This window comes from Erythrolamprus reginae, chromosome 9 (genome assembly GCF_031021105.1).
Source record: "Erythrolamprus reginae isolate rEryReg1 chromosome 9, rEryReg1.hap1, whole genome shotgun sequence".
NCBI lineage: Eukaryota > Metazoa > Chordata > Lepidosauria > Squamata > Dipsadidae > Erythrolamprus > Erythrolamprus reginae.
Window position 1 is genome coordinate 47,744,323 of NC_091958.1, and position 21,554 is coordinate 47,765,876.

General features: G+C 43.5%; 1 protein-coding gene across 1 annotated transcript in view; it reads right to left on the reverse strand.

Moving 5' to 3' along the window:
• Nucleotides 1-4,179: 4,179 nt before the first annotated feature.
• Nucleotides 4,180-21,554, reverse strand: part of MARF1 (meiosis regulator and mRNA stability factor 1) — a 53,960-nt gene continuing 36,585 nt past the window's right edge. The window contains exons 15-20 of the mRNA XM_070760232.1: nucleotides 20,982-21,212; nucleotides 18,582-18,791; nucleotides 11,776-11,836; nucleotides 11,507-11,641; nucleotides 8,429-8,599; nucleotides 4,180-6,861 (exon numbers count right to left, since the gene is read on the reverse strand). Of these exons, the coding sequence (XP_070616333.1) occupies nucleotides 6,626-6,861; nucleotides 8,429-8,599; nucleotides 11,507-11,641; nucleotides 11,776-11,836; nucleotides 18,582-18,791; nucleotides 20,982-21,212 (1,044 nt within the window). The 3' untranslated portion in view covers nucleotides 4,180-6,625. The remainder of the gene's footprint in view (nucleotides 6,862-8,428; nucleotides 8,600-11,506; nucleotides 11,642-11,775; nucleotides 11,837-18,581; nucleotides 18,792-20,981; nucleotides 21,213-21,554) is intronic.

Below are 21,554 nucleotides of genomic sequence, written 5' to 3' on the forward strand. Positions count from 1 at the left end.
CTGGCGGGGTGAACAATTGAATCCACCCAATAGGTAAAATTCCACCTAGGAGTAGAATCGATTCTTAGCCTAGCGCCAGATCGGAAGTAGAAATAACACGTAGCAGTTTTAAATGGTCTGTCGAGCCCTGGACGTATCCCACACCTTCTTCCTTGGAACGGGCGGCATTTGATCGGTGGGCGGAGGCAAACACCTTCCGGGGGGGCTGGGTTGGGTCCTTTTCGCGATGACATGTGTGTTAATAAAAACGCTGAATAGAATAGCGAATAGCCTACCAGAAGCTGACACTCTTGTTCTGTTGTGGTTTGCAGTACCTTCTCATCCAACCCAAATCGCTGTTCTGACCTACCGTATTTTTCGGAGTATAAGATGCACCTTTTTCTTCCCTAAAAGAGGCTGATAATTTGGGTGCGTCTTATACCCTGACTGTAACCCCCCCCCCCAGCCCTAACTGGCTGCTAACAATCTTCCCAGCTTTTACCTTGCAGGCTCTTTCATTGCTTCTCTCTGCAAATAATGTTTTCCAAGTCCTAAGTCTTTGTAGGTTTTTTTTTCATTGCTCCAACTTGCTCCAAATAAGTTTCTTTCCAGCCTTGGCCAGGTGCTATGTTCCCAGCTCTTACCAGCTTGCAAGCTCTTTCATTGTTACTCTCTGCAATGAATGTTTTTCAAGCCCTAAGTCTTTGCAGGTTTTTTTCATTGCTCCAACTTGCTCCGAATAAGTTTCTTTCCAGCCCTAGCCAAGTGCTATGTTCCCAGCTCTTACCAGCTTGCAAGCTCTTTCATTGTTACTCTCTGCAAAGAATGTTTTCCAAGCCCTAAGTCTTTGTAGGGTTTTTTTTATATTCTCTACTTGCTCCAAATGTTTCTTTCCAGCCCTAACCAGGTGTTAACGGTGTTCCCAGCTCTTACCAGCTTGCAAGCTCTTTCATTGTTACTCTCTGTAAAGAAAATTTTCCAAGCCCTAAGTCTTTGCAGGGTTTTTTTCCATTGCTCTACTTGCTCCGAATGTTTCTTTCCAGGTGCTAATGACGTTCCCAACGCTTACCGGCTTGCAAGCTCTTTCATTGTTACTCTCTCTGACTAAAGTTTTTTTTAAAAGCTCTAACCAGGGGATAAAATAATGTGCTGAAGCTGACCAGACTAAGGACACTAGAGCCAGAGGAATACCTGGTAAGCAAATTCTTTTCCCTATTTTCCTTCCCCAAAACTAAGGTGCTTCTTATACTCTGAAAAATATGGTAGCTCCCCAAACACAACAAACCCTCTCAAATTAACTCAATGATTCCTTCATTAGAAGCGCCAGCAAAAGGTTTCTCTCTCACTGCAAGCTAACGAGTCCTTCTAGTAGGGAGATGAATACTCGTCTGCCACATTTATTTATCTTCGTCCCCTGCCTTTTATCCCCAGAGATAGGGTGGGTCTTCTGGCTCTTCCATCCCAAGGACCGGCCCATAGATTTCCACTCCTCTCCTCTGCCTTCTGTGCATCCACATGACAGGCACAGGACCCAGCTGTTCCCCCCCTCCTCATCAGCCACCTCCAGACATGGGGGCTGTGGACTCTCCGTCTGAGGCCTGATGGATGGCCCAGGCTCCACTTCTCTCTCTCTCTTGCTCTCTCCGCCAGCTCCATTTATTTATTTATTATATATTTATTATTTAGATTTGTATGCCGCCCCTCTCCGCAGACTCGGGGCAGCTCACAACAAAGTGAAACAATTTACAACAAATCTAAATTACAGTTTAAAAATATTTTAAAAACCCCATTTTCTAAACAAACATACATACAGACATACCATTCATAAATTGTATATGCCCGGGGGAGATGTCTCAGTTCCCCCATGCCTGACGACAAAGGTGGGTCTTAAGAAGCTTACGAAAGGCAAGGAGAGTAGGGGCAGTTCTAATCTCCGGGGGGAGTTGGTTCCAGAGGGTCGGGGACGCCACAGAGAAGGCTCTTCCCCTGGGGCCCGCCAACTGACATTGCTTAGTTGACGGGACCCGGAGAAGGCCCACTCTGTGGGACCTAATCGGTCGCTGGGATTCGTGCGGCAGCAGGCGGTCTCTGAGATATTCTGGTCCAGTGCCATGAAGGGCTTTAAAGGTCATAACCAACACTTTGAATTGTGACCGGAAATTGATCGGCAACCAATTGATCGGCAACCAATTACTCCTTCCACCTCCAGCCAGCTCTCAGCTTTTCTTCCTCAGAGCTCGTCTTGATGCTGATCCTGACTCCCACGCCTCCTCTTCCTCATCCGATTCAACTGCTGTAGGATCCGATGGCCGACATGCCACAACAATCGTTCTTGTGTGAGGAACATTTATAAGTTGTGTTCAGTTCTGGAGACCTCACCTACAAAAAGATATTGACAAAATTGAACGGGTCCAAAGACGGGCTACAAGAATGGTGGAAGGTCTTAAGCACAAAACGTATCAGGAAAGACTTCATGAACTCAATCTGTATAGTCTGGAGGACAGAAGGAAAAGGGGGGACATGATCGAAACATTTAAATATGTCAAAGGGTTAAATAAGGTTCAGGAGGGAAGTGTTTTTAATAGGAAAGTGAACACAAGAACAAGGGGACACAATCTGAGGTTAGTTGGGGGAAAGATCAAAAGCAACATGAGAAAATATTATTTGACTGAGATAGTAGTAGATCCTTGGAACAAACTTCCAGCAAACGGGGTTGGTAAATCCACAGTAACTGAATTTAAACATGCCTGGGATAAATATAGATCCACCCTAAGATAAAAATACAGGAAATAGTATAAGGGCAGACTAGATGGACCAGGAGGTCTTTTTCTGCCGTCAGACTTCTATGTTTCTAAGGTCGCAAAGGGGGAATCACATGACTCGAGAATGCTAAGTATGAACCAGTTGCCAAGCATCCAAATGTGGGTCACGTGACCCTGAATATGCGGCGATTGATTGATTGGATTTACATGCTGCCCCTCTCCGACGATTCGGGGCAGTTCACAACATATAAAAAGAAACAATAAAATAGGCTAAATCCAATTAATTAAAACTAAGTAAACTACTCTAAAATCCTTAATTATATTAAAAAAACCAATCATACCCATTCAAGCAACAACCATACATAATATTCGTCGGCCAGGGGTCTAAGGTTTAATCGCCCCAAGCCTGGCGGCATAAGTAAGGCTTAAGACTCTTACAGAAGGTGAGGAGGGTGGGGGTCATAAGTGATGTCATCTCAAATTGTCGGTAAAGGAACTGTTGTAAGTTGAGGGCTACCTATACAGTACAGTGGTACCTCATCATACGAACTTAATTGGTTCCAGGAAGAGGTTCGTAAGGTGCAAAGTTTGTAAGATGAAACAATGTTTCCCATAGGAATCAATGTAAAAGCAAATAATGTGTGCAAATCCTTCAGGAAAATCCCAAACTTTAGAAGGGAGGCGAACAGAGGGCAGGGAGGAGCAGCTAAAGGGGGCGGGTGGAAGAAGCAAGGCTAGGCTAAAGGGTGAGTGGGAAGGAAGAAAGGCAAGGGGGGCGCCCCTCCCATTTCTTTCTTCAAAAGACACCCTTTCAGTGCCTTTGCAAGCACCTTGTTCTCGGCAAAATCTTTCCTACTCCAAGCAGCCCCTCCCTTTTCTTTCTTCAAAAGACACGTTTCAGTGCCTTTGCAAGCACGTTGTTCTCTGCAAAATCTTTCCTCCCCCAAGCTGCCCCTCCCTTTTCTTTCTTAAAAAGACACCCTTTCAGTGCCTTTGCAAGCACGTTGTTCTCTGCAAAATCTTTCCTACTCCAAGCTGCCCCTCCCTTTTCTTTCTTCAAAAGACACCCTTTCAGTGCCTTTGCAAGCACGTTGTTCTCTGCAAAATCTTTCCTCCCCCAAGCTGCCCCTCCCTTTTCTTTCTTCAAAAGACACCCTTTCAGTGCCTTTGCAAGCACATTGTTCTCTGCAAAATCTTTCCCCCTCCAAGCCGCCCCTCCCTTTTCTTTCTTCAAAAAAGGGGGGAAAAAGAAACCCCTTCATCCCAGCAGCAGCTGCTTGGGTTCGTAAGGTGAAAATAGTTCGGAAGAAGAGGCAAAAAAATCTTAAACACCGGGTTCGTATCTTGAAAAGTTCGTTAGAAGAGGCGTTCGTAAGATGAGGTACCACTGTATTTTTATTGGGGCAAAAAAAAAAAAAGAACCAGTCAGAGAAAGTCATTTGCTTGCTTGAAATTTTTATTGACAACTGTTTGGTCCCAAATGCACAAAATACCACTTGACCCACAAAAGTGCCCGAACGAATTAGACAAGTTTATATGCCGCCTTATTGTCGCTCATTACCCACCCAGAGTGCATAGTTGCCTTGATCTGTTTCATTTCATAACAGTAAAGAAATCAAAAAATCCAAAGTGTGGGTTAAAGAATTTCGTCACCTTAATTCATGTTCCAATTAGTCAAAGTTACATTATTTTTTTTGAAGCCTTGCCCGCCCCCCCCCCCAAAACCCCTTCATTAGATAATCTTGCGCTACAACAAGAAAAATCCCTCAAATTTATCCGAAACGGCACTGTGTTAACTTTTAAACAGCAATTTAGTTCAGGATGCCACATGGATTCATGTACGATGGGATTTTTCTCTACGGATCACCTAGCCACATCTGTATTTCGAATACAGAACACTACTGGACATTTGATTTCTTTATTCCCCCCTCCAAAAAACACCTTGGGTCTCTCTTTTTTTTTTAAGATGACTTGCTCAAAACAGCAATTGGTTCTGCTAAGTACCGACCCACAATTGAGTGACGAGGCCTTCGTTTTATGCAGGTTATACATAAAGCTACAGAGATGGTCTCACAAATACTCGAAACACTAGACAGAAAGGAAAAAAAAATTCTGTATCAAACCATCTGTTCCTATAAACTCTAGGTTGCTAGAGGAACTGTGTCGTGTCTCAATCTCAGAAAAAAAGTACTTCCAGTGTTTCCTTGGCTATATAATTCAGAAAGGTACAATGTGTGTCTTTGTTTAAAACTCTTCTTTTAAACAAAATCCATTGTTTTATTTTTAAAAGTACCTATAGCCATTTGGTGGTATTTTTTCTCCCTCTTTCAGTTGCTAGCTATGAAGCCACCAGCCTGGTTGTCCATTATAAAATATAATTGTTACAAAATATATATATATTTCTGCGTTCGGCCAGTGGAAACCTTGGAATAGGTTATTTTCCTTTTGACAAGCAATAAAAAAATTTCTCCCCTGGCAAATACAACCCATTGTAAGTGCCAAGTTTACCCGGGAAAGGGTATAAAACCTTTGGAACATGTTTTTAATATCTTTCTCTCTCTCTCTCTCTCTAAAAGGAAGACAAAAGGTTCCCACTGACTCAACCTCTTCTGTAAAGGCTGGCCCATGTAAAAGCCAACAACCACAACAATCACCACCATACATACAAAAAAATACCCCAATAAGAACTGGAAGCAAAAAACCCTGACGACACACAAGAGCAGCTTTTCAGCATTAGGAGGAATAAAAACCAGACAGAGTTTAAGAAAAACCCCGCTTTCTCGATTCATACCACTAAAGCTTCCCATTTATTACACGTTTTAAAAAGTTTTGCAAACAAGGTTAGGCCCCTAACCTTGGCCTTTCTACCTCCTGCTCCTGTTTCGGCACTGCGGAAGCATCATCACCTTTTCTGCCTTAAAAAAAGCTTCCCATTGCCTTGTGCGATCCATGATTTATGCATTTCGGTGCATATTTTATATTCTTGAAATCTCAACGGTTCCCCACTCTCCTCGGCTACCTCGAGGGAGGGGGATGCAACTGCTTCTCAGGGTGCCTTAAAAACTCACGGCACCGAGATGACAGCCCCCCTCCTCCCCCGGGCTTCATCTCAAATCGTCATCCACCGGCAGCGCTTATAAAAGGGAAGCTTAAAACCATTTCCTGCAAAGTTTCCTCGACGGAACTGAACTATTCACAGAAGGCCTTTTAAAACAAGGGGGGTTTTGTACCAAATCGACCGACTTCTCCAACGATCGGGGGGGTTGGGTTGGGTTTTTTTTGGCAATAGTTAATTACAAGTCATCGTAAAAAGAAAAAAAGTTCCCAAGTTTTGCCCATACAAAGCTAAAGATCCCCACTGCATATTCCCATCTTAAGTGACCGTTTAAAAAAAATCCTCTCGGGAGGCCATTTTGCACACGACAAATTATGCACCGCATTGTTATTTCCCCGATAACAAAATTGCAAAGGAGAAACGACCGAGAGATTTAGGTGTGACGTGTCGATTTGACATCCCTTTGGGGTATCGGAAACTTAAAAAATCCGTTCTCTGCCAAGGGTGTTCGCTTCTGCTTTTGTCGACATGGGACAAAACAAAACAAAAAGGGTAAAATGTTAGATTGCGCTTCACACATACTTTTAAGTTCCAATAATAATGATAATTTTTTTAAAAAAACCCAACAACTGCCCCAACTTTAACTTCGGTTGAGTGTCAGCAACTTATTTGCACAGAAGGCAGTCACAGTGAGAAAGAAAACAAGATTTGGTGGCTACAACCCCTTCCAGACAGTGATTAAAAATTAAAATTAAAAAAGAAATACATAGCCGACTTTATTTCCTGTGCAGGCTTAACGCTACGATGCTTTTCACACTGGGATGAAGATTCAAAGCTTGGTTACGGGTGCAAATGAGAAGTTGGCTGCCAATTTCACGCGGGTTTTTGGCTGCTTTCGAGCTGGGCTGTCCGTGGCTTCTCTGCCTGCCGGCTGCTCGGATAAGGAAGCAGGAAGTGTAAAGATGCTTTCTGCAGCTTTAGGTGCTTCGGAGAAAGGACCGATATCTTTGTTAGCCGCCTCTGGAGGACCATCAGCCTTCTCCTCTTCAGGCCCCATCGTCATTTCTGAAACAAAAGGCGGACTGTTTAGTTTTGGAAAAGTAAAGTAAAGGTACAGTGGTACCTCATCTTACGAACGCCTCTTCTAACGAACTTTTCAAGATACGAACCCGGTGTTTAAGATTTTTTTGCCTCTTCTTCCGAACTATTTTCACCTTACGAACCCAAGCAGCTGCTGCTGGGATGAAGGGGTTTCCTTCCCCCCCCCTTTTTTGAAGAAAGAAAAGGGAGGGGCTGCTTGGGGGAGGAAAATTTTTGTAGAGAACAATGTGCTTGCAAAGGCACTGAAAGGGTGTCTTTTTGAGAAAGAAAAGGGAGAAGAGAGGGGCAGCTTGGGGGAGGAAAAATTTTGTAGAGAACAAGGTGCTTGCAAAGGAACTGAAAGGGTGTCTTTTTAAGAAAGAAAAGGGAGGAGGGAGGGGCAGCTTGGGGGAGGAAAAATTTTGTAGAGAACAAGGTGCTTGCAAAGGAACTGAAAGGGTGTCTTTTGAAGAAACAAAAGGGAGGAGGGAGGGGCAGCTTGGGGTAGGAAAAATTTTGTAGAGAACAAGGTGCTTGCAAAGGCACTGAAAGGGTGTCTTTTTAAGAAAGAAAAGGGAGGAGGGAGGGGCAGCTTGGGGGAGGAAAATTTTTGTAGAGAACAAGGTGCTTGCAAAGGAACTGAAAGGGTGTCTTTTGAAGAAAGAAAAGGGAGGGGCGCCCCCCTTGCCTTTCTTCCCACTCACCCTTTAGCCTAGCCTTGCTTCTTCCACCCGCCCCCTTTAGCTGCTCCTCCTTGCCCTCTGTTCGCCTCCCTTCTAAAGTTTGGGATTTTCCTGAAGGATTTGCACGCATTATTTGCTTTTACATTGATTCCTACGGGAAACACTGTTTCATCTTATGAACTTTTCACCTTACGAACCTTGTCCTGGAACCAATTAAGTTCGTATGATGAGGTATTACTGTATAGTCCTTGCAGATTCTAGGGAGCGGTTACTCATCTCTGTTTCAAGGCCACTGAGTGCAATGAACATGGGTTTGGGCAAACTCGGGGAAATAGTGGACGACGGAGGGATGTGGCCTGATGTGGTCCATGAAAAGTCAGCCATGACTTTGCAACTGAACAACAAAACTTCATAATCTAGGAAGAATAGAAAGAAATAGAATAGAAATAGGAAAGAATTCCGTGGAATAAAATATAATAGAATTAAAGAGAACAGAACAGAATATAAAATAGAATGGAATGTTAAGAACAGAACAGAATATAAAATGGAATGGAATTAGAATAGAAAAGAATAGAAACAGAATAGAAATAGGAAATAATTCTACAGAATAACATATGATAGAATTAAAGAAACTAGAACAGAATAGAATAGAATACAGAATCGAATGAAATATTAACAACAGAACAGAATAGAATATAAAATGGAATGGAATTAGAATAGAATAGAAATAGAATAGAATTCTATAGAAGAGAAGAGAATTAAATAAGGCTTCGCTAAGGGATGGCTTCCTAGAAGCAGTAGTTAACGGTCAGCATTTCTGCTCCTGGAGAAATGAGAGCCAGATTTTTAAAGGCAACGCTAAACTTTACCAGAAGGGATCGGTGAGTGCTCTTCGAAACGGATGAGATCGGTTGATTCAAGAACCACGGGATCTGGCCTCAGCTGCGGGGAGGGAAGGCAGGAAGGGACCGGTTCACATAAAAGATCAACAGGCGATACGTTGGTGAGGCACAGCAGCTCTTCCTCGGTTTGATTGGAGACTGCAAAGAGAGAATAAAATGAGAGCAACTTCTTAGAAATACACAAGGACAGTGACCTCACGATTCGCATAAAAGCAAGCTTGCAAATCCGTGCAGCACTGCGGACTACTTCAGCTGACTGCTAGCTGTAGTTCAGTTGTTCAAATCTCACCACCGGCTCAAGGTTGACTCAGCCTTCCACCCATCCGAGGGGCTAAAATGTTGGGGCTGATTCTGTAAAACTGCTTAGAGAGGGCTGTAAATGCACTATGAGGCGGTATATAAGTCTAAGTGCTATTGCTATTTGTTTAGTAGGGTCTAGTGCTGAAGACATCCTGCTAGTGAGAGACCGGAGTTCTTCCGTGTTTCCCCGAAAATAAGACACTTAAATTAATTTTCTTATATTGGGGGGGTGCCTTATGTTTCTCAAATAAGACAAATTCACAGGCAGAAAAGCTGACACCCCCAAAGAAAGTGTACCGTACGGTACACTGATTATGGTACGGTACCGGTCAGTATGGTACCCACACACACAAGCGACGGCACTTATATGGTACAACAGTATACTCCCGCTATTGCCGCTTCCGGCCACCAGAGGAGCTACAGCCTACGCACTGTAGTGGAGACTGTAATGGCGGTGAGACAGCAGCAGACTGTGTCTGCTGTACTGGGCGGTACAAAGCGATGGAAGGGGCCAGCAGGGGACGCCACATTATTACGGTACCGTTATGAACAGCTTTGAATGGTACCGTATGTTTTTCCACCGTACCGTATGTAAACTTGACTACGCCTTATTTTCGGAGGGGGGGGGGGCTTATATTAGCAAATTCTGCAAAACCTCTGACATGCCTTACTTTCGGGGTACGTCTTATTTTTGGGGAAGCAGGGTAGTTGTAGTCCCACCTTAGCCATGAAAGCCAACTGGGTAATCGTAGGCCAGGCAGCCCCTCTCTCTCAGCCCGACCTACCGCACAGGGTTGTTGAGGAAGAGGAGGAGGAGGAAGGCATATTGCTGTGATGATGAACCTATGGCATATGTGCCCAAAGTGGCATGCGCAGCCTTGGCCAGTTTGTCTTCTGGGTTTTTGGCGTGCATGCATGAGCAACGGTCAGCTGTCCTTCACGCACGCTGTGGTGCCGAAAACTGATGTGCACCAATTTGGCTTTTCCAGAGCGCGGTCTCTTTCTGCATTGCAATGGCTAAAATTGTTGTGTGCATGCGCACAGGCCAGCCGATCGTTGGACATGCATGCACGCTAGAACCCAGAAGTTCGGCTTTCCTGGAGCCTGGCCCAACGAGTGCGCACACATGCAAGCAATGTTTCCACATGACCTTTTTGACACTCGATGCTGAAAAGGTTCGCCGTCGTTGGCATATTGGATATGTTTGTATGCCGCTCCGAGTCTACGGAGAGGGGCGGCATACAAATCTAACTAATAATAATAATAATAATAATAATAATAATAATAATAATAATAATAATAGTTTGCCACCTTGAGTTATTTTCAAAAAATAAATAAATAGAACAGGTTGGGACAGGGGTAGGCAAAGTTGGCTCTTCTGTGACATGTGGACTTTAACTCCCAGAATTCCTGAGCTAGCATGATTGGCTCAGGATTGCTGGGAATTGAAGTCCACAAGTCATAGAAGAGCCAACTTTGCCTACCCCTGGGTTGGGAGATACAGATGGCAAAGGACACTGTCCATGCACCATGGCTGATCTATTCTTCATTTTTAGGTAATAAGGTAAAGGTTCCCCCGCACATATGTGCTAGTCGTTCTCGACTCTAGGGGGGGGAGCTCATTTCTGTTTCTAAGCCGAAGAGCCAGCGGTGACCGAAGATGTCTCCGTGGTTATGTAGACGGTACGACTCACTGCTGAAGGCGCACAGAACGTGTTGTGGTTAGCTCTGGCCCAGCTCCTGCCCCAAGGACTGTGGATGTGGGGGAGACATCCACATGCTGCAGGCCTGTTTTGCCCCCCCCCCATGGAATCTGATGATGAAGGCTCCTCTGACCAAGAAGACATGAGTGACAGGGAGGAGGAGAGTGGGGCAGACAGCTCAGAAGGAGATCAATTGTCTAGCTCCTCCTTGGATTCGGAACAAGAGTTAATGATACATCCATGCATGCGGAGAGTGATGCATAGGCAACAACAACTGAGAGATTATTATCAAAGAAAATGAGGCCACCTGTGGTTGGGTGGGGCTGTGGTCATTAGTGAGGCTGCTATAAATAGCAGCCTATGGGTTTGGCCATTGTGGAGGATTATCTGATCGTTGTGTTTCGTGCCTGCTTTACTGACTTTGACCTTTTGTGTGCTGATTTTTCCCCGCTTTGAAACTAAACCAGGGCAAAGTGTGTTTCACTTTGTGAAAGAAGAAGGACTGTGAATTGCCTCACAGCTGCAAGCTAAGTATCACAGAACTGATAAGGGACTGGTACAAATTACCAGTTTGTTTGGAGACGAGTGCTCTTTGCTATACCAAAAGAGGGCTTGGTTTAAGTGAATTTTCATTATAAAGAACATTGTTTTGAATTTTCAAACGTGTGTGTGTGTCTGAAATTTGTACCTGTGAATTTTTGGGAGGAGTCTGCCAGAGAGCCCGACAGAACAGAACGCTGCTAAATTCCCACCAAAGTGGTCCCTCTTTTAATACTTGCATTTGTTTAATGCTTTTGAACTGCTAGGTTGACAGAAGCTGGGACAAGTAACGGACGCTCACTCTGTTACGCGGTGCTCGGGATTCAAACTGCCAACCTTCTGATTGACAAGCTCAGCATCTTAGCCACTGAACCACTGCCTCCCAATTCTTAGATAATAATTATTACCTAATAAATAATCATTTATTATCTTTTGGCTTATCTATTCAAGGCCACAAGTTTCAGCATTGCTAGGTACAAAATAACGGCCAGTAGCCAATTACCCATGCTGGGTGCTTCCAGGATTAAATCTAAGGATTTGTCCACTCCTGCTGCCTTTGCGGATTGTCCATCACCATTGGCAAGTTCATTTTCGTAACTTTCGTCAGCCAGGGGAAGACTGGGAGAGCTAAAACGAGCTAATAGAAGGGAGGAGATTAGCAAGTGTTCCCTTGACAGACAATCTTATATATAGCGAAAGATACTTGGGCTATATTTCCCGAAACCCCCACCTCAAAGTGAGAAAAATTAACCCCAAATGGGGATGACTTACTTTTCATGTCGTTCTTCAGAACAACAATCCTCTTATGGCCGTGGCCTTTTATCCATATGACCTAATTAAAGGCAAGAAAGACCACAGGTGAGATGGAAGCTAAGATGAATTTAGGTAGGTTTGTTGCTGGCTTGAAGGTCCCCTTCTAGTCAGCATTTTTTCCAATCTTCCCTCTTTCGTTAACTGCATTTAAACTTTGACTGGATGAATTCCATGAAAATATGAAATACAGTGATCCCTCGAGTATCGCGAGGGTTATGTTCCAAGACCCCTCGCGATACTCGATTTTTCGCAATATAGTGGTGCGGAAGTAAAAACACCATCTGCGCATGCGCGCCCTTTTTTCCATGGCCGCGCATGCGCAGATGGTGTTTTTACTTCCGCACCTGGGAAGACCCAGGGAAGGTTCCTTCCGCCGCCCAGCAGCTGATCTGCTCGGAAGCGCCGCAGCAGCGAGGAGCCGAAGATCCGGGTTTCCCCGCCGCCCACGCAAAGGGGAAACCCCGATCTTCGGCTCCTCGCTGCTGCCGCGCCCGCCGCTTGTCCGCCCGCCGCTTGTCCGCCCGCCGCTTGTCCGCCGCCTGCCTGCCTGCAGCAGCAGCGAGCAGACAAAGATCGGGGTTTCCCCGCCACCCACGCAAAGGGGAAACCCCGGCTCCTCGCTGATGCGCCCGCCCGCCAGCAAGAGGGGGAGAGATAGAGAAAGAGAGAGAAGGAAAGAAAGAGATGAGAGAGGGAGGAAGAGAGTGTGAGAGAGGAAGAAGCAAGATAGAGAAAGAGAGAGAGAAAGATGAGAAAGGAAGAGAGTGACGTCATCGGGTGGAAAAATCACGATATAGCGTTTCGCGAAGCACGAGATCGCGAAACTCGAGGGATCACTGTATATGCTCAAATCACAATTTCTTTCTTTCTTTCTTTCTTTCCTTTTATTAGATTTGTATAACAACAATAAAAAAGACAATGTGAACAAATCTAATATTAAAAATAATCTTTAAAACCCCAATTTAAAGAACCACTCATACATACAAGCATACCATGTATAAATTCTATAAGCCTAGGGGGAAGGGAAAATTTCAATTCCCCCATGCCTGACGACAGAGGTGGGTTTTAAGGAGCTTGCGAAAGGCAAGGAGGGTGGGGGCAACTCTGATATCTGGGGGGAGCTGGTTCCAGAGGGTCGGGGCCGCCACAGAGAAGGCTCTTCTCCTAGGTCCCGCCAAACGACATTTCATATCATTATAAAGTTAAAGACGGCAGTTGCTGCTAAGCTCCTTTCAATACAGGCAGTCCTTGCTAGCAACATAAGTTATAAGCTCAATTGTAGCCTTAAGTCGAGGACTAATTGTACAGGTCTGCAGATACACAGATGAATACATCAAGCTATTCTTTTTTGGAAAAAATGAATTCAACGTTCCAAACAGTACCGTTTTTTGGGGACTATAAGGCGCACCAAGATTTCAAAAAGATAAGTGAGGAAAAAAAGGTTTTTGTCCTCTCTGACCCCCAGGAACATTCTGCAAGCCTCTCAAACTCTCTGTGCACCCCCTTTTTTTTGTGTGTTGTTTTTAACCCAATTTTTACAAAAATGGGACACACAGAGGGTTTGGGAGGCCTGCAGAGTGCTCTTAAGGGCTGGGAGAAGGCAAAAATGCCCAGTTTTTCTGCAAAAATGCGGGTGTTTTTGCCTTCCCCCAGTCCTCAGGAGCACTCTGCAGAGCTCCCAAACCCTTAGCGCATCGCATTTCCGCGAAAAATGGAATGTGGGGAATGGGGCTTTGGGAGGTCAAAAATGGCTGTATTTGGTATATAAGATGCACCGATATTTCCACCCTTTTTAGGGGGGGAAAGGTGAATCTTATACTCTAAAAATATGGTATTTTGAGCAAAACGCCCTGAAGCAGTACCACTGTGCCAAACCCCATGAGCTGCGTTACTGAGTTTAAATCACAGATTTCTGAAGGGCCATCCGTCTCCACTTTATCTCTGAATTTTATAGGCATGCTAAAGATATAAAATGAACATTTTCATTGAGAATGTCAAGGGTTTTTTGATTAACAGCATGACGGCCCCAATTAAGATATCGGAGGAAAGTAACTTATTTCATTTCTTACTGTTTTACTCTAAAGGGCAATAGGGCAGCCAGTGTCTATGGGCCCCTTGAGTTAGGATGATGTTGTGCTTAGCTCTGGCCCAGCTCCTGCCCCAAGGACTGTGGATGTGGGGGAGAAATCTACATGCTGCAGGCCTGTTTTGTCCCCAGTGGAATCTGCTGATGAAGGCTCCTCTGACCAAGAAGACAGGAGTGATAGGGAGGAGGAGAGTGGGGCAGACAGCTCAGAAGGAGATAAATTATCTAGCTCCTCCTTGGATTCAGAACAAGAGTTAATGTAATGATACAGCCACGCATGCAGAGAGCGATGCATAGGCAGCAACAACTGAGAGATTATTATCAAAGAAAATGAGGCCACCTGTGGTTGGGTGGCGTTGTGGTAATTAGTGAGGCTGCTATAAATAGCAGCCTGTGGGTTTGGCCATTGTGGAGGATTGCAGTCCTTAGTTTGTAGCTTGCAGTCAGAAGTGGAAAGATTGTCCCAGCCACCTGCTGTAATGCAGCCATGTGTCCAGCCTCCACTTCCACAGCGCCACCCGAGGAGGAGGGCTGTGTGGACAACTGTCGGTTCAGGAAGATTGCGTGCAGTTGAGCAAAAACATAGTAATTTTGGTCTCTCTTTATCGAATTCCTATACTGTTCTTGCGGATTTAAATAGTAAGGATGTTGGAGATATTAGCAAGGCCCCTCAGGCAGAGAATGAGGGGATATTCAAAGGGGAAGTTGTTGTAAATGTCACCAAACCATCAAGTGCAGTTAGTAGAAATATAAAGAGGACACATTTTCTTGTGGGTGATTCGACTGTTAGAGGTGTTGATTTGGGACAGAGTAAGGACGTGGTGAAGGTGCTGAGGTGTCTCCCAGGGGCCACTGCCAGCAGGGACAGGAGGAGGATTACAAACATTGTCAAGGCTGTGAGTAAAGGCAATAACATTGATGTGGTGGTGCATCTTGGCACAAATGATTTGTCCCAGAGAAATGTCAATATAGTAAAAAGAGATTTTCAATGTCTAAGTGTGGAGCTGGGTAAAATAGCAGATTCAGTGACTTTCTCAGAGGTGTTACCGGTTTGTGGCCAAGAGGATAAAACAACGTGTATCATAGAGTTTAATGTGTGGTTAAATCAGTGGTGTAAAGCCGAAGGTTTTGGCTATGTAAGTCATGATGTCAGTAGGTGGTCTAATAGGGAGTTGTTTAAGAGGGATGGTTTGCATCCATCATACAGAGGTACCCAGGTCCTCGGTGAGGAATTCAGAACTTTTTTGGACAGGCATTTAAACTAGGTAAAGGGGACAGAGATGTAACTGATGTGGGTGATTTCTGTCCCCGACCAATGAGGATAAAGCAGTTTTTGGAAGCTTATGAAAAGGGAGCTGCAAATAAAATAGATGTAGTTGTTGATGATAAGGGGCAAACTAATAATGAAAATAATGTTCTTCGTGTAATGTGCACGAATGCTCGAAGCTTGAGCAACAAGCTCTGTGAATTAATGGCCATAATATCTAGAGATAATTTGGACCTGGTTGCCATAACTGAGACATAGTTTAAGTATTCTAATGAATGGGAAATATCCATACCAGGATATACACTGTATAGGAAGGATAGAATAGAGAGAAGGGGAGGTGGAGTAGCCATTTATGTTAAAGAAACTCTAAAAACAACACTAATTCAAAATACATGTCAAGATCTAGAGACCCTCTGGATTTGCATGCAAAATAAAGACGGTTCTGTCATTAGAATTGGGGTGATCTATAGGCCTCCAGGGCAATCTGAGGAATATGACAACAAGATGGTGGATGAAATTACCCAAATGGCAGTAAAGGGAGATATTGTGGTTATGGGTGATTTCAACATGCCTGATGTTGACTGGAATATCCCCAGTGCCCTTACATGCAAAAGTAAGAATATAGTAGAGGCCTTTACAGGAGCAGCTCTGGCACAGCTGGTTAAGACACCAACTAGAGGGGAGAATATTCTAGATTTAGTTTTTACGAATGGGAATTGGGTTTCAGAGGTCAAGGTGGGAGAAAATTTAGGTTGCAGTGACCATCTATGTTTGTGGTTTGATATAAAAACTCATTGTGAGCAATCCTATAATGCAACCAAAGTATTGGATTTCAGAAAAACAAATTTTAATGCAATGGGGGAATATTTAGATAATGAATTAAAGGGGAGGGATAAAATGGCAGGAGCGAGCACCCAGTGGACTGTATTTAAAAAGGCCATCTTAAAAGCCACTGGACTGTATGTAAGACAAATAACTAAAGGTAAAAGGAAGAAGAAACCGCTATGGTTTAGCAATGATGTAAGGACTATAGTCAATGAAAAAAAGGCTGCCTATAGGAGGTATAAAGAGTCTGGAAGTATAGCTGATAGGGAGGTGTATAAAATGAGACAGAAGGAGGCGAAACAGATAATATATGCTGCTAAAGCCTCAAAAGAGGAAGAAATTGCCAAATCTCTAAAGAAGGGGGATAAAACCTTCTTCAGATATATTAGTGATAAGAAGAAGAAAAACTGCGGCATCACGAAGCTTAGTACCGGGAAAAATACATGCATTAATGGGAATAAGGAGATCGCTGACCATTTCAATAGCTACTTCTGTTCAGTTTTCTCAAAAGACACCTTACAAAATAATACTATAGAGGGATATAGCATTGCCTCCAACTGTACGGATTCAGCTCCAGTGATCTTAGAAGCCGATGTCTTAGAAGAACTTGAACGATTAAAGATAAATAAGGCAATGGGTCCAGATGGCATCCACCCCAGAGTTCTTAAAGAACTCAGATCTGTCATTGCTACCCCCCTGACTGATTTGTTTAACCAATCCTTGTTAACAGGAGATGTTCCTGAGGATTGGAGAATGGCAAGTGTTGTGCCTATCCACAAGAAGGGCAGTAGAGAAGAAGCTGGTAACTACAGGCCAGTTAGCTTGACATCAGTTGTCGTTAAAATGATGGAGACTCTACTGAAAAAGAGGATAAATCAGCACCTAAAAAACAATAAATTATTGGACCCAAATCAGCATGGCTTTACTGAAGGCAAATCATGTCAGACTAATCTCATTGATTTCTTTGACTATGTCACAAAGGTGTTGGATGAAGGTGGTGCCGTGGATATTGCCTACCTGGACTTCAGCAAAGCCTTTGATACGGTTCCACATAAAGAGCTGATAGATAAATTAGTGAAGATTGGACTTAATCCCTGGATAGTTCAATGGATTTGCAGCTGGCTGAAGCATAGACACCAGAGGGTTGTTGTGAATGGCGAGTATTCTGAGCAGAGTCAGGTTACAAGCGGTGTGCCACAAGGGTCTGTTCTGGGTCCTATTCTTTTTAATATGTTTGTGAGTGACATAGGGGAAGGTCTGGTAGGGAAGGTTTGCCTATTTGCCGATGACTCTAAAGTGTGCAATAGGGTTGATATTCCTGGAGGCGTCGGCAATATGGTAAATGATTTAGCTTTACTAGATAAATGGTCAAAGCAATGGAAACTGCAGTTTAATGTTTCCAAATGTAAAATAATGCACTTGGGGAAAAGGAATCCTCAATCTGACTATTGTATTGGCAGTTCTGTGTTAGCAAATACTTCAAAAGAAAAGGATTTAGGCGTAGTGATTTCTGACAGTCTCAAAATGGGTGAACAGTGCAGTCAGGCGGTAGGGAAAGCAAGTAGGATGCTTGGCTGCATAGCTAGAGGTATAACAAGCAGGAAGAGGGAGATTATGATCCCGCTATATAGAATGCTGGTGAGACCACATTTGGAATACTGTGTTCAGTTCTGGAGACCTCACCTACAAAAAGATATTGACAAAATTGAACGGGTCCAAAGACGGGCTACAAGAATGGTGGAAGGTCTTAAGTATAAAACGTATCAGGAAAGACTTAATGAACTCAATCTGTATAGTCTGGAGGACAGAAGGAAAAGGGGGGACATGATCGAAACATTTAAATATATTAAAGGGTTAAATAAGGTCCAGGAGGGAAGTGTTTTTAATAGGAAAGTGAACACAAGAACAAGGGGACACAATCTGAGGTTAGTTGGGGGAAAGATCAAAAGCAACATGAGAAAATATTATTTTACTGAAAGAGTAGTAGATCCTTGGAACAAACTTCCAGCAGACGTGGTAGATAAATCCACAGTAACTGAATTTAAACATGCCTGGGATAAACATATATCCATCCTAAGATAAAATACAGAAAATAGTATAAGGGCAGACTAGATGGACCATGGGGTCTTTTTCTGCCGTCAGACTTCTATGTTTCTATGTTTCTATCTGATCGTTGTATTTTGTGACTGCTTTACTGACTTTGACCTTTTGTGTGCTGATTTTTCCCCGCTTTGAAACTAAACAGAGCAAAGTGTGTTTCACTTTGTGAAAGAAGAAGGACTGTGAATTGCCTCACAGCTGCAAGCTAAGTATCACAGAACTGATAAGGGACTTGTACAAATTACCAGTTTGTTTGGAGAGGAGTGCTCTTTGCTATACCAAAACAGGGCTTGGTTTAAGTGAATTTTCATTATAAAGAACATTGTTTTGAATTTTCAAACGTGTGTCTGACATTTGTACCTGTGAATTTTTGGGAGGAGTCTACCAGAGAGCCCGACAGAACAGGATGACTAAGGGAAACTATAATTTGGACTGTTAAGAATCCTGCACATTTTAAGAGAAAAGAGAAAGCCAGGAGCTACAAACCGATGGAATTGCCCCTAGAAGTTCCTCAATGTTATTGTAGCCATAGGTGTTGGGATGAATGGTTTCTCCTGTGTATTTGCTGTAGGCTGATGAGAACTCATGGAGGAAGATCTGTTGGTAATGGTAGGTGTGAAGCAGCAATCGTACTTTCTTCGCAAAAATATACAGGTTTGTAAGCTTCACATATTCTGTATCACCATCAATAAAAACCTGTAGGGGACAAAAAAAGGGACTCCCATGTAACTAGCCCTCATGCTTCCACAAAAGAAATAATATTCTCAAGTTATGAACTACCATGTTTCCCCGAAAATAAGACACTGTCTTATAATTTTTTGAACCCTGAAATAAGCCCTTGGCTTTACTGCTATGCGCTGAAAAGCCCAATTGGACTTATTATCAGGGGATGTTTATTTTGGGGGGAAACAGGGTATTTAAATATTTTAAATCTGTCTGATTGCTTATGATTTGTTTTTTACATGTTGTGAGCCGCCCCGAGTCTTCGGAGAGGGGCGGCATACAAATCTAAGTAATAAAAATAAATAATAATAAATAAATAATAGGGTATGAGCCAGGGTGGCGCAGCAGGTAGAGTGCTGTACTGCAGGCCACTGAAGCTGACTTGTAGATCTGAAGGTCAGCGGTTCAAATCTCATCACCGGCTCAAGGTTGACTCAGCCTTCCATCCTTCCGAGGTGGGTAAAATGAGGACCCGAATTGTGGGGGCAATAGGCTGGCTCTGTTAAAAAGTGCTATTGCTAACATGTTGTAAGCCACCCTGAGTCTAAGGAGAAGGGCGGCATAAAAATTGAATGAATGAATGAATGAATGAATGAATGAATGAATAACCAACCAACCAACCAACCCTCGGCTTACAAAAGTTGATTTAGTGACGGTTCGAGGTTACACCACCAGTGAAAAAAGTGACTTATGACTGTTTTTCACACTTACGACCATTTCAGCATCTCTGTGGTCATGTGATCAAAATTTGGAAGTTTGGTAATTGGCTCATATTTATGACAGTTGTGCTGTCCAGGGGTCCTGTGATCCCCTTCTGTGCCCTTTCTGACAAGCAACTAGAATAACTAGACACAAGAACAGTTTTTTTCCACGAATGCCATCACTCTGCTAAACAAATAATTCCCTCAACACTGTCAAACTATTTCCTAAGTCTACACTGCTATTAATCTTCTCATTGTTCCCATCATCCTTCTACAAATGACTGTGACTTTGTTGCTTGTATCCTTACAATTTATATTGACTGGTTCCTAATATGATTCGACTGCTTATTTGTACCCTATGGCAATCATTAAGTGTTGGACCTCATGATTCTTGACAAATGTATCTTTTTCTTTTATGTACACTGAGAGCATCTGCACCAAGACAAATTCCTTGTGTGTCCAATCACACTTGGCCAATAAAAATTCTATTCTATTCTATTCACTCCTCTTCTCACAACAAAATACCTTACTCCGCCAGACTTGAAATTCTTGGTTTAGACAACTTACAACTCCGTCGTCTCCATTCTGACTTAATTAATGTTCATAAAATCATATATGAAAATGTCCTACCTGTTAACAACTACTTCACCTTCAACCGCAACAACACACAAGCACGAAATTGATTTAAACTAAATGTCAACTGCTCCAAACTTGACTGCAAAAAATACGACTTCAGCAACAGAGTAATCAACGCCTGGAATGCACTACCTGATTCTGTGGTTTCTTCCCCTAACCCCAAAACCTTTAACCTTAGACTATCTACAATTGACCTCTCCCCCTTTCTAAGAGGTCTGTAAGGGGCGTGCATAAGCGCACCACTGTGCCTAACGTCCCTGTCCTATTGTCTTCTTTTGTTACTTTTTATCAATACTTATCTAATGTTTTATTTCTACAAATTACCACTCTATAATTGTTTGACAAAATAAATAAATAAATACAAATAAATAAAATGAATAAAAATAAAATAAAACTTGGGAGGGGTGATTTTTATGAAGGAACAGATGAAGCCACAAAGTATTATTTCGAGTGGTTCAAGGACATCCTATGCCCATCCACCTGGGCGGAAGTGGAAGGAGGACTGGCCAAGCTGGCACAATCTGAGTGGGCAACGTGACAAGTTTGTGGGTGGGTGGGTGGGGACTAGGGATGTGAACTTTCAACTGGGTGGGAAACTCAGATTCAGATTTCCCAGTGTAGGTGCCAGGATGGCTCCGGCAATAAATTGGAATTTTGAGGATTACTTTGACTCGGATTCTGACTTAATTCAGATGTTGCCTGGAACCTTGGCACCAGGTCTATACATAGTGACAACTGAAATGATAACTGTTGGGGACTGGAGGCCCGAAGGGCCCTTTGCTCTCCACGGCTTCTGTGCTAAGAGCCCAGCTATCTTTTTTCTCACCTCGATAAAATAAGGCACGCTTATCAGAAGCTCGATAAAGGTCATGAAGCCGTATTCACATGGGTTCAGGACAGTCCCCTGGACAACCTCGTAACGCCTTTTAAGCTCCTTCACGGAAACCATGGTGGCTTCGTCCAGGGTCATGAGAAGCACCAGAAGATGTGACGTGAGAGTCCGGAGGGATTTTTTATTGATCAGCTGAAGTTGTTTCCCAGATTCGGTATCGGCCACCTGGAAGAATTGAAAGAAGAGACACCAGCTATCAGGCTACCTTTGAAGAGTGTCCGGAAACTTCAGATCGTGCAGAATGCAGCTACGAGAGCAATCATGGGCTTTCCTAAATTTGCCCATGTAACACCAACACTCCGCAGTCTGCATTGGTTGCCGATCAGTTTCCGGTCACAATTCAAAATGTTGGTTATGACCTATAAAGCCCTTCATGGCACCGGACCAGAATATCTGTGAGACCACCTTCTGCCGCATGAATCCCAGTGACTAGTTAGGTCCCACAGAGTTGGCCTTCTCCGGGTCCCGTCGACTAAACAATGTCGTCTGGTGGGACCCAGGAGAAGA